Source organism: Carcharodon carcharias, chromosome 10, assembly GCF_017639515.1.
Source record: "Carcharodon carcharias isolate sCarCar2 chromosome 10, sCarCar2.pri, whole genome shotgun sequence".
Classification (NCBI taxonomy): domain Eukaryota; kingdom Metazoa; phylum Chordata; class Chondrichthyes; order Lamniformes; family Lamnidae; genus Carcharodon; species Carcharodon carcharias.
The window spans coordinates 120800806-120814205 of NC_054476.1; the positions used below are offsets into that span (position 1 = coordinate 120800806).

At 41.5% G+C, this 13400-nt stretch overlaps 1 protein-coding gene across 1 annotated transcript in view; it reads right to left on the bottom strand.

Annotated features, from left to right (window-relative positions):
* The window catches only part of castor2 (cytosolic arginine sensor for mTORC1 subunit 2), a 200348-nt gene extending 191915 nt beyond the window's left edge, over positions 1 to 8433 (bottom strand). Inside the window, exon 1 of the mRNA XM_041197678.1 lies at positions 8106 to 8433. Within this exon, the coding sequence (XP_041053612.1) occupies positions 8106 to 8218 (113 nt within the window). The 5' untranslated portion in view covers positions 8219 to 8433. The remainder of the gene's footprint in view (positions 1 to 8105) is intronic.
* Positions 8434 to 13400: the final 4967 nt, after the last annotated feature.

Below are 13400 nucleotides of genomic sequence, written 5' to 3' on the forward strand. Positions count from 1 at the left end.
CTGTACACTGCATTATTAAACATTTGTCATGGGAGTTGGCTCAGCAAATTTTAACAAACAATTAAAAGGTTCCATGAACAAAACCAGGCTGAGGGATCGATGGCCTGATAGCTACAATCATGCCAACTGTCAGTGTTTTGTAGCGACAGTCAGTGTTTTGGGGGCCAGGTCACTATTTGCTATCCCAAATCAGTGTTAATTAAGTCCATCTCTCCCACCGAAGCACTTTCTACCTGGCTCAAGAAAAACAGCAGCACTCTGTAAAAGACTGGGGAGTTGAAATGGGGAGTAGTAATTCCTGAGAATCAGGTCCAGAGGTGGGGTAGTGGAACTTAGATGTAGGTAAGTGATTGCTGAGACTCCAAAGATCACTTTGTTTTTAAGAATCTTAAAAAATGTATTACTTTGCAGTACGTGTTTGAAATTAATCAAATGCATCATCCCTAATCTTAAACTCCCAACAATTTTGTGCCTTCAGCATTTCCCCTTCAGGCTTCCCTGTGCTTATATTCTGTGCAAGTGTTATGTATATTTATCATTTTAGTTACAAAGCCCATGCAACTACTTGTTCTCACATGTCTGGGTCATTCTTCAATTGTCAACTTTTTACATGCTGTGCCAGTTTTTGAAGTTGTTGTTTAGCTTTGCTACTTTTTTTTTAAATTTGTCAAGAAGCTGTTTTGAATAGAGTGCTCCAGTTATTCGGGACCAAGCAAATGCAGCGCTGGGCCAAATGTCAAGTTTTCTTGGCGGGACAGCACTGAAAGCTAATCTACATCAGCTGTGGCTCAGTTGGCAATACTCTCACCTGAACCAAAAGGTTGTGGGTTCAAGCCCCCATTCAGGCAAATAATCAAGGCTGACACTGGAGGTTTTAGTTACAAGGTGAGGTTGGGAAATGCTGAGGCAAAGGAGGTCAAGGGGAGATTTGATAGAAGTACAAGATTGTGACAGGCCTAGAAAAAGGGAGACAAGGAAAACCCATTCCCATTAGCTGACTGTATAAGGACTATGGGACACAGAGTTAAGATCTTTGGTAAGAAATGCGAGAAGGGGGGAAATGTGAGGAAGAACTTTTTTACGCAGCAAGTGGTAATGACCTGGAACTTGCTGCCACCGTGGGTGGTGGAAGCGGAAGCAATCAATGATTTCAAAAAGAAATTAGATGGGAGCTTGAGGGAAATTAACATGCAGGACCGAGCCAGGGGAATGGGACTGACTGGATTGCTCTGTGGAGATCTGGCATGGATTCAATGGCCCAATGGCCTCCTTCTGTGCGTAAATAACTCTATGACTTCAGTGGAGGTACCACAGAGGTGCCATCTTTCAGGTGAGACGTTAAACTAAAGCCCTTTCTGCCCTCTTGTTTGACTACAAAAATAAAGTTGTCCCAGTCATTTCTTATCTCCCATATGTTCAGCTAATGGATATTTGCAGGATCTTACTGTGTGTCACTTAGCTGCCACATTTCACTACACAGTGGCTACACTCCAAAAATACTTCATTGGCTGTGAAGCACTTAGGACATCCTGAAATCGTGAAAGGTACTCATATAAATGCAAACACTTTCCTCCTTTAATTCCACAGCTTTGCACTCTGCGTAAAGAGATTGGACCACAACACTGAAACCATGATGCCCTGGCTGACATTCCCTGAAAGTCAAGATTAAAATCTTAGCTCTGAGTGTGTTGCAGGTGGAGGGGATTGATAAGGGGAGAAAAGTTTTAAAACTTTTCCTGAGGTTAGTTTTAAATCAATGGCACAAGTTTAAAAGGACCTTCCAAAGTGCAACCACTATAAACAGTGTAGTCACTGACTCAGCATTTAGGTGTTAAAGACCTTTGCATTAGTTGGTCACACAGATGCATACCATCGTGCCTCAGGAGCCACATATAAAGTTTAAATCCACTTCCCTGTTAATTTGCATAAATCTAACAGATATTTGTAATCAAAGGTCTCCACCAATGAAGTAACAATATTAAGTGAAGCCCACCTGCAAGTCCCTCCAAGCCACTCACCATCCTGACTTGGAATTATATTAAACAAAAACAGAATTACCTGGAAAAACTCAGCAGATCTGGCAGCATCGGCGGAGAAGAAAAGAGTTGACGTTTCGAGTCCTCATGACCCTTCGACAGAACTGAATTATATTGCTGTTCTTTCACTGTTGCTCAGTCAAAACTGGAGCTCAGCACACCCCCGCCCCCAACAGCCTTGTGGGTGTACCTGCACCAATTGGACTGCAGCAATTCAAGGCAACAACTCACCACCACCTTCTCAAGGGCAATTAGGGATGGGCAATAAATGCTGGCCTAGCCAGTGACACACACATCTCATGACTGAATAAATAAAAAAACTGCAAACTTCAAGATCCACAAAATTCAAACAGCCAGTAACAAACAGACGTAAAAATAACAAACAAAACCAGAAAGTGCTGGAAAAACTCAGCAGGTCTGGCAGCATCTGAGGAGAGAGAAAAACAGTTAATGTTTCAAGTCCAATATGACTCTTCAGAAGAGTCATATTCAACTTCAAACATTAACTATGTTTCTCTCTCCACAGATGCTGCCAGGACTGCCGAACATTTCTAGCACTTTATGTTTTTATTTCAGATTTCCAGCATCCGCGGTACTTTACTTTTATTTTAGTAAAAATAACTGAGTTGCATTGGATTTCGAGGGACAGGTAGCGAAGACTGGCGGAGATGCACTGCAGCAGGCAAGTCACAATGTAACACGTGAAGAAACTTGTCCTTTCAAAGGCAGGCCAAAGTAGTATTGGCAGTGTAAGTACGTGATGACCATACTAAAGATAGCTTCAAACAAGAAACAGTCTCAACAGGGTATAAACTCAAGGACAATGTGGATGTAGGGGTTAACTTGGCAGGCACCTAGACAGATTTTTTTTCTTTTAATTCATTTAAAATGTAGGTGCACACATTGCTGAGGTGGTACAACCCTATCAAGCCTAAATAACCATGGCAAGTGAATAATGATGATGCAGATAAACCAATAAAAAGCAGTGTTGTTTAAAAGAGTTTCTTAAGCAAACTGGAAAGCTTTGAGGCAATAAAGTCAAAAGATTACAACTGTAATAAAAGGTTTGAGAAGCAGTTAATCATTTCCATTCTTGTTTCCTTCATGCCAATAGTGCCCCATTTAATCTGGGCACAAGCAATGATGGCAACAAAGTATGCTGTCTAAAGTGTTAACATTGAAGGTTATGAAGTTATGATTCAAATGTCACAAGAGCAAAATACACAACTATAGAAAAAAAATAGTTTTCATTAATATAACACACACATGCTATTTCTAGCATTGTTAGTGTTTACATCAATGTTTTAAGGTGCAATTTGCTTTAGTGCAAAACACTTGGACATTTTCACCATAGCACAAATGGACGGGTCTCATATTTGTTTTTCATGATAAACTACGACATGATGAGGAACAGATAGGATAAAAGCACACACACACATGGTATGGTTTCCATGTCACTCCACCATTAGAAGTAGCCATGGGGATAATATGAGAAAATATCTCACCAGTTTGACAAAAAAAACCCTGAGAATATGTTTTAGTTACTGGGGTGGCAAAGTACGAACAAAGAATGTCATGGGCACATGATGCAAAGCACAGATAGTTGGCAGCGTTTCTAAATCATGAATCCAGGGAATGATGGGAGAAAAGTCACTTTCCAAATTTAGTAAAATTCAGAAATGAGTTCCAAGTTACTTAGATATGAAGCTGATTCTTGCTGGCAGGTGAATAAGACTCATGAATGATGCATGCATGGAGACTGATAAAGTTTGCTTGAAAACAGCTGAATCATTATTGAGCCAGTGAAGTCAAGTTAGTGTCACACACCTCTCCCCGTTCTCTTTGACAGAGGAAACAATAGAAATAGATTTTTGAAAAAGAATCCAATTCTTCACTCACTGAAGCTAGCTTGTGCTATATAGCAGACCAACTAACCAACCACAAAATGTCATCTAATACAATACAATCTAGGAAGAACTAGTGTCCCTCCCTTCTACCCCTGAATAAAAACAATATATATTAACTGGATTTCAGCAGAATACATTGACATGCAGTTCAATATTTGGGAGGGACATTTGTTTGTAAATAAAAGATCAAATTTGTCACTTTGAAAGAATATACAGACAGAATTCTGTAAGTGAGATCAATAATGCAGCTTACTCAATTACTCAGATCACAACTGCACAATCAGTGGACGCCTATTCCGAATCAGGAAATTGAAGCACTGACTAGTTTGTTGACCTTGAAAGGTTTCATTGAAGTTAGACACACATACACAAACCTATAGCTGCCTTAATTCACATTTTCAAGTAACTTCACATGACTTTTCATTACTCACTGAGCGCTCAGTTGTTTTCCATCAGGAATACACAAACAAATAGTGCTGCATCATGGTAAAATGGATTTCAGTCAGACTCTCTCTTAGGCCAAATGAGCCTCACCAAAATATCAGTTATAACTCAACTGGTAACACTCTGGCCTCTGAATCAGAAGGCTGTGGGTTCAAGTCCCACTCTAGGCTTTTGAGCACAAATATCTAGGCTGACACCACTGTTGGGGGTGTTGTCCTTTGGCTGAGATGTGGGTGGAAAAGGTCACATGGCACTATTTTGAAGAAGAGTAAGGGGCATCCTCCCTTGTCCTGGCCAATATTTATCCCTCAAACAACATCACTAAAACAGATTTTCGGGTCATTATCACATTGCTATTTAGGGAAGGTTGCTGAGCGTAATTTGGCTGCCGCGTTTCCTACATTACAACAGTACTTGCACTTGAAATAATACTTCATTGGCTGTAAGGCACTTTAAGTCATCCTGAGGTCATGAAAGGTGAAATTCTTTCACGTCATCTTTTCAATCTCCCACCTGCAGCATAACACTCTTTTATCACCTCTAGCTCCTCAGACATCAACTGCCCTTGCCTATATTTGTGTTCCAGATCAAACTTGATTTCCAACCCTTGCTTTGGCCTTTTGTATTTCACAGCCAAGTTGAAAAAAGGGCTTAAATTTCTGCCTGAGGCGGAGGTGTCTTGTGGGTAACATCCCAGAAACTCCGGGTTTAAGTACCACTCCAGGACTTGCATGAAACAGAAGGTGCAGTCATAATGCAGGCGAACAGGTTGATTATCAAACCGTAAGTCCTTCCGATATGCCTGTAGAAGGTGGTAAGAGTGGGAGAGTCTCCTGGCTAGCCATGCACGATGTGGAGTGGTGCCCCTCTAGCTATAGTCTTTGGTGACAGGCTGGTGACCTGTACCAGGAAAAACTAGCACTGGAAACAGGCATAAGCACATGCTTTGACTGCCTCATCACACGAGGCATGGGGAGCTTTTAAGTCAAAATCTAGCCAAGGCTCAGTGGGAGTATTCTTGCCTCACAGTCTACCTGGAGGTTCAAGTTCCAACCTACAGACCTGTGCACATAATCTAGACAGATGCTCAAGTGTAATACTGAAGGAGCATTGCAATGTTGGACGTGTTGTCTTTCAGATGAGATGTTAAACCGAGGCCCTGTCTGCCTTCTCAGGTGGATGTAAAAGATCCCCTGACACTATCCAAAGAAGAGCAGGACAGTTATCGCTGGTGTCGTGGCCAATATTTATACCTCAATCAACATCACTAAATCAGATTATCAGTTCATGACCACATTGCTGTTTGAGGGTCCATGTTGAATGGAAATTGGCTGCTGCATTTCTTACAACAGTGACTACACTTTAAAAGTACTGTGAACAGCTTTGGGACATCCAGAGGTCATAAAAGGCTCAATATAAATTCAATTTTCTTTCTTTACATTCCTTCACCCCATCTCATCCCCCAGCATCTATTATGTAGGCACTTTGTTATGTTGCCAGCTCAAGATAAATTTGCTTTAACTAAATAATAAAAGTGCAGCAAGCTTCTTTCTCCAAAGACATTCTATATTTGACTGCCATTTGTCACTTTGCTGGAAAAGTTGAGAGATAAGTGAATCAGCCAAGGGGAAATTGTTTCAAAGCGGCTCACAAAGTACAAGAAGTTAAGATTCAAAACTACTAAGACTCTCCATGTTCTCCAGCCTGCCCAATGTCTACATGCTGATATCATCATTCTATCTTCCATACTTTCTGCACAGCTGTAGTGCCTCTTCTAGGGATTACAAATCATTCAATCACCCAGGCTTTCAAAATACTGTTGTCACTATTCAGCCCCTCGTCTAGATTTACAAGCTCCTCACCACTAGCTATTTACTGCAACCCTCCAGTCTCTGGCCTGCTGCTCTGCACCTTCAATCTTGTACTTGCCCATGACTGTTCAATAGACAGTGTGATTCTGGCTGTTGCTGCCATGCTGGAAACCCTTTCTGCTCCTGTTCTTGTCTACTTTGGTTCCTGTAATTAAAAAAACGGGGTTTCCGCCTCAGGTTTACTCAAACCACACAATTATGGCCCCGCAGGTTCTTCCCTGCTCCTACCAAGTGCTGCGGTCTATTTTTCAAACCAACACCATGCATTCTGTGTACAAGTGTAAATGAGCTGAATAATGTCGTTTTCAACCGATTACGTAAACGGCAGGGGGAAATCTTTCCGAGATTCGGTGCAGTCAGTGCACATTTATGCATTTTATTTTACAATGCTGTAATGTCCTGTGCTGCATTACAGCTACAAAGTGCATCGTTTAACAGAGCCAGTAACGCAAACCAGACTGCCATTTGCTTTGAACCAAAGCCCATAATGTCAGTTTTTTTTGTGGCAAACTCTGGACGTAATTTTTGCAATGCAAGAAAGCGAGCAGCGAACTTTAAAAAAATTGTTGCAGCCCCTATAGGCGAACGTGCACAACACGTTAGGGTCTGAACTAAACAAATCCCCTCATCATGTTTTCTTTTAAACTTTAGCTGCAAGATGAAGTACCGCGGCGCTAAACAGGTTTATTTGTGTAGTCGTTTTAACTTTCCGGCTGCATTGGGACTCAGTTGTCATGAAGATGAATTAATTTCAGTTGCATTTTCGCATCGGCATGATTAATTGTGGACTATTTCACCACGCCGAGCCTAACCGGAGAGCAAGTCACATAACATAAGAAATGCATCGAAAGTATTTTCCAAAAAAAAGGCCAGAAAGAGCATATTCACTAAAAAAGTGCAATTTGTATAAATATCAGATTATGACGGCGAGCGGTTTAAATTAGCAGATGCAAAGCCTTACTCCTAAATCCCAGCTAATACCCCATAATGTCTGAAAGTTATTTGTTTTAAAACGACAAATGGGATTTCTACAGTATCTGCTTCTCCACTGTGCTAAAACAAAGGCGATAAAACTCTCAGCTGGGATCGCTACACATTCAGTAAACCTGGAAAACAAGACCCGAAGATTGGATTGTCTTAACAAAAAAAAGGTGCATAAATATTCATCGTGATTTTGTCTTAACAAAGCGGAGAAATAAACACTAAAAACTGAATTTTTGGTGGTGAGGGGGCGGGGTTGGTCTACATAACCCAGCTCTGGTTGCTTCTGTGTGCGCGATCAGGTGTCATTGCAATGAAGCTGGCTTTCTCTGAAATCAAGTGTAGATCCCTCTCCAGCAAGCGCTGCATTAAAAAATGCTGCTTGGATATTGCCCTGTGCTCAGTTATCCTCTTCCCTGTTACGGCGGCTTGCTTCCAGCTCCCGGAGTCGAAGACCGATCCGCTTGCCCCGTTTTTCATTTCCAACACCCACCACCCCCACCCCCCTTCCTTCCCGGTCTCGTTTTTCATTTCAACTCCACTTTCCCGCTGTGTTCCCATCACATTGTCTGTGGGTTTGACAATGACCGTTGCACTAGGCCCTGCTAACTAGCTAGGTTACTGTCCCTTTTTTTTTGGTAAAATAACAGTTCCAGTCAATGCTGCCAGTTACCTTCTCCCTAGCCCCCCATGTCCAAGCAATGACATCAACTCTTGTTTTTTTCCTCTCTCTCTCTCTCCTCCGGCGCAGTTTCAATTTAAAAGCAGAACTGTAAAGAGTCTCAATTGCCTTTTTATGTTCCTTCCCCCCACACCACCACTGCCCCCCACCACCACCCCCCCCCCCCCCAACCCGTTGCACTTACCTTGTCTTTGACGGCAGAAAAGCAAGTTTTATTAATCCATGGGTAAACAACTGGATACCGTCCTTGGCTATACTTGCTACTTTCAGTCTGTGCTCTAAGATATGCAGCTCCATCTTTTCCTCCTTCTCATTTGTGGACCATCTAAGCCTGCAAGGAGACCCTTCCTTATATGATTACTACTTGATCTGCAAATTATGTTTTTTTTAAAGTTCCTTGGGAGGAGCAGGAGGAGGCAGTGAGATTAGAGAAGGAGAGAGGAGGTTGGGTGGGAAAAGCCAGTGCTCTATCAGCATGCAGAATGATGATCCCAGCAGTATCACTGTAGCCCCGCCAGCTGGTTACGCTGTAACAAACAACATACCGCCTGGGCCGCACTGCGCATGCCCCACCCAGCCCCGCACTCTGGGAGTTGTAGTCCAACGGCGGTGCGCATGCTCAGTGGGCGTGGCGGCTGTGTCCGTGAAGTTGGGGGGGTGGGGCTGCCACCGAAAAAAACGCCCCTTTTCTGAAATGTAAGGCTTTGCTGACAAGCCTGATTTTGCATTAAATTGATGCCGAAATGGACGCTGCAAAATCTGTGATTAAAAACATATTGCCCAGTTTTAAAGTGCTTCTGGAAATCCATTGTCAAATGTTATTGCTTCAGCGATGTTGGATGATTGAAGTAGTTGTTTTATCTTCCATATGCCCTTAAAACATTTCCAAACCCCTTTGGTGCTGCATATCACATTTGAGCTCTGCTTGATTGCCTCAAAAACAGCACAGCCCCTACCCCATGGTGTATAGAATGTAGAGAGTTGTGAATCCCTGTATTCCCCAAGCTTTGTTTTCCCAAACTCTTGGAAACTTAAAATGTGTTTCTTTCACCTTTTAAAGTCTAATTGATTATTGTTAAAGAATATGGCACTTTAGTAACCAAGCTATGTTAGATATTTTAACATAATGTACAATACTAAATCATTTAAAATTTGTGTGGGTGCTGTAGCTTTCAATGAAACTTTGTATGTAGTATGAACTGAAAATGAAGAATAAAAGCAAACTGAAGAAATGTTATATTGTTAAGATATTTATTGTGAAAATGTATGTTTGTACATATGTTTAGTAACATATCCAACAATTTCTATAAAGTTTAGTAATAAGACAAATAAAAAAACCAAAATATGCTAACAATCCACAGTACGCCATTCAGTAAGTGGAAACAGAAAAATTCAGTGTGTAATCTTTGTCAAATTTTAAAACTGAAAGATAAACAAGCATTTTAATATGGTTGGAAAAAGAGCGGAACAAAACAGAGAAAAGAAAGACTTGCATTTATATAGCACCTTTCTCAACCGCAGAACATTCCAACCTGCTTTAGAGCCAATGAAGTACTTTTGAAGTGTCATCACTGATGTAACATAGGAAACATGGTTGCCAGTTTGTGGGTAGTGAGCTCCGACAAACAGCAATGTGTGGTTTGAAGTGTTGACTGAAGGAAAAATATTTTCTGAAGGAGACAGATGCTCTCAATCACAGAGGCAGGAGTAGGTTATTCAGCACTTCTAGACTCTTCTGCCAGTCAATTATGTCACAGTTGACACAAAAGCAATATACTGCAAATGCTGGAAATCTGAAATAAAAACAGAAAATGCTGGAAAATTCAGCAACAACTGTGGACAGAGAAACAGAATTAACATTTCAGGTTGATGACCTTTCAACAAAACGGGTCATGGCTAATCTGTATCTTAACTCCACTTATCCGCCTTGTCACTGAGAAGACAATAACCTGCAAACTACCTAATAGAAAAGCTGAAAAATGTAAGCTGATATAGGCAATAAAATACATTTATTGGGGTACAGTAGCATAGTTGTGTCATGTTGTTATAATGATATAAAGGCACCACTCATAAAGAATTGGGTAAAGATACTATGGGTTCATTTATTTAGACTAAGCGCATGAGAACAGCTATACATAGATGGAAATCTTGAAGACATCAGCAGCAGAGCTGTGTGTGTGCTCTGCTCAAAAGTAAAAGTAAAACAAAGACTGGTTCGCATGTCACACTTCCCTTCTAATGATGTTATACTGCTATCCCTTAAAGGCATATTACAATGCCCCCTTTTTAAAGATATTTCCCCCCTTCTGGAGAAGTGTAACTATTTACAATACATGTTCATGTTTAGTTACCATTACCTAAGTGTATAAAACTGATGAATCTATGAGTCTCTAAAGCATGGAGGTAATCTTCTGGTAATCCAAATCTTGTAATGGTAACCTTATCTGCAGGTTTGTTTAATGGCTCACAGTGACCTGTGGGGTTGTCATTCTTTAATGTTGTTCTTGGTTGCATTGGGATCTTGTTCTCAATGCAATAAGACTGTACAGTGGTTGAGGAGCTGGAATCAATCTGATTTGTCCTTGTCTATGCCTCACCATTGCGTCTTTGTGTGCAATGACTTCATAGGACCTTGGTTCCGGACGAATCCTTGTCTCCTCAGCTGGTTGATATATACCTTTTGAGGGATCTTGGGTGCAAACTTGTGTCCGAACTGTAAACTTGGCAATTCTGTACCCACATTTTTATCGGGCACATTGGTCATCTTCTTTTGTATTTTTAAAAGTTGTTCCTTGGTTTCTGAGAGAGTACAATGGGTAACAGTAGGTTGATTGGTATGCACTGGTCTGCCAAAAATGAGCCCAGCCAGTGATGGAATAGTTGCACTTAAAGATGTCGCTCTCAGATGTAACATTGCAATCTGTAGATCTACATTTGAGCAATAGGGATTTCACCACGTGAATCATTCATTTGGTTAGGCCATTGGATCTAGGGTAATGAGGCGAAGAAGTAGTACGATCAATATTCTACTTCTCACACATATCCTGAAATGGCTTACCAATAAATTGTCTATAATGATCTCTCTAGGCACATTAGATAAATTAAAAATAGCACTTAAGGTGTGCACAACAGTTGTGCTTGATGTATTGTGCAACTGTTGAATAATGGGGAAAGTAGCCGATGATGACGATGAAGTCGGTGCCATGGACATGAAAGAGGTCGGATGCTACTTTGCACCAAGGATGGGCAGGAACTTCACGTGGAATCAGCGGTTCTTTGTATTGACTTGGCAAATGCTCTTGACAGGCCTCACACTTCTTGACGATGGCTTCAGCATCATTGTTCATACCCAATCAATGGACTGTCTCGCTTGCTAGTTTTTGCATCCAATTTTTGCAGGTATGAGTGATGAAGTTATTGAAGAATATCAGGTTGCAAAGATTCTGGTATGATGACCTGCCTGCCATTAAAAATGACTCCCTGGAAGATGCCTGCTTCATCCTGTTAAGGCCAAAATTGTCTCATGTGTTTATGGATATGTTGAATCGAATCAGGCCATCCTTCATGATGGTTTTCCACAGCTTCTGTAGTGTGGAATCCTTTGCTGTTTCTTATTGTAGCTGCTGGCATTTGTGTTGTGCAAAATGTGCCAGATCAATTGACAGACTTGCATGTTCCTGCCAGTGTAATGTTGCAGCTCCCTTGAAACTGCCAATTTTGTCAAAACATTCTGGATATTTCGATGTTAGGTCATGAACTGAGGTGAAAGGAGCAGTTTCTGAAGTTGATCTGCCAGTGAGGCCTGACTGATTCCATGGATCATTATTAGTGTGAGGTCATGGCATGCTGGTAGACCTAGAATCACTGGGCCTTTAGTCTCCATGATATAGGACATCTGTGACACCCAGGAGGATCAATTGTATTTGCACTCCAGGACTATGGATTATGCACATGGGATTAGCGAACTGTTGTACGCCCGAAGTTGTGCAGTAGTAGGTTTTGCCATGGCCCTCAGCATCTGTGCATGCATGTCTTTTAGAATTTGCAGGAGTAGTATGTTGGCACTTGTCCCATGTCAATCTTGGCCAATAACAAATAGCTGCCAACTTTCTTAGGGTAGATGGTGGCATAGTGGTAATGTTACCAGACGAGTAATCCAGGGACCCAGACTATTGTTCTGGGGACATTGATTCAAATATCACCACGGCAGCTGGTAGAATTTGAATTTAGTTAATAAATCTGGAATATAAAGCTGGTCCTCAATAATGGTGAGCATGGCACTATCATTGATTGTTGTAAAGGCCCATCTGGTTCACTAATGTTCTTTCGGGAAGGAAATCTGCCATCCTTACCTGGTGTGGCCGCCATGTGAATCCAGACCCACAGCAATGTGGTTGACTCTTAACTGCCCTCTGAAATGACCTAGCAAGGGCAATTAGGGATGGCCAGCAAATGATGGCCTTGCCAGCGATGCCCACATCCCATGAAAGAATAAAGAAAAAAAAGATAATTTTAATGTTGGCAAATACTTCAGACAGTGTGAAGGCATCAATGTTTTCCATGGGATTGAGAGTGAACATGTGTTTACTGCCCTTCATCTTGTCGTGCGCATCATCGTCATTTTCTGGTTTGTCAATCACCTCATGTTTATGTTTCTGAGGGGATACCAGATGGTCATTCTTATTGCTTGAAGGTGCCCGTTGTGTATGATCTGTTTGGATCAGCGCATGGTTCTTTGTAGCTGCATCAGCCTTTGCTCTACTGCACTGCCACTGTCAATGACCCTTTCAGCCACATGCTTGCAGAATTGATAGAAAGTTGGACTGTTCCTTGGTGCACGCAAAAGACCACACTTTCCACATGTCTTGCTGAGTTTGGGTCTTTTAGTGAATACATCAACAATTGGGTTGTACTTAGGGCTTGTAAGTTTAAACGACCTGCAAAGATTGCTTCATACTTACGGCCATCCTTGAGGAACTCTTCAATGCTATATGTTTTAAGCTTGTCTAGCAGATCTTTCATGGGAGTGGATGCGATCGCCAACTCAACAATTTTGTCAGCTAGTTCTGTGCCTGAAAAATCACAGTACATACCTTTTCTCTGTATCTGCTGACAAAGTGGTCTATGGATTGTGTAGGCTGTTGTCGAAATGACATAAACTCTAGTCGATGAATAAGGAAGTTTAACCTGATTCTGAACCAGTCTTCCAGCGCAGTCCATGTCTTTTGGAGATCCTTTAGCTCTTCTGCTGTTAATACTAATGTGTTCAGCCTGTGTAGACCTTCATTCCCAGTTGCTAGGTAAGTTTATATCACTTGCTTGTCTAGTTCAGGCACACCTGAAACAAGAAACAAGAAGCTCTGTACCCTGTTTAAACATTTGGAATTTGGATAGTAGGTCAGCTGTATTCCAATTCAAAGTGGGGAATTTTGTGGACATTCTGACAATATCCCTTTGACCTTCCTTCTCCTGAAGTATC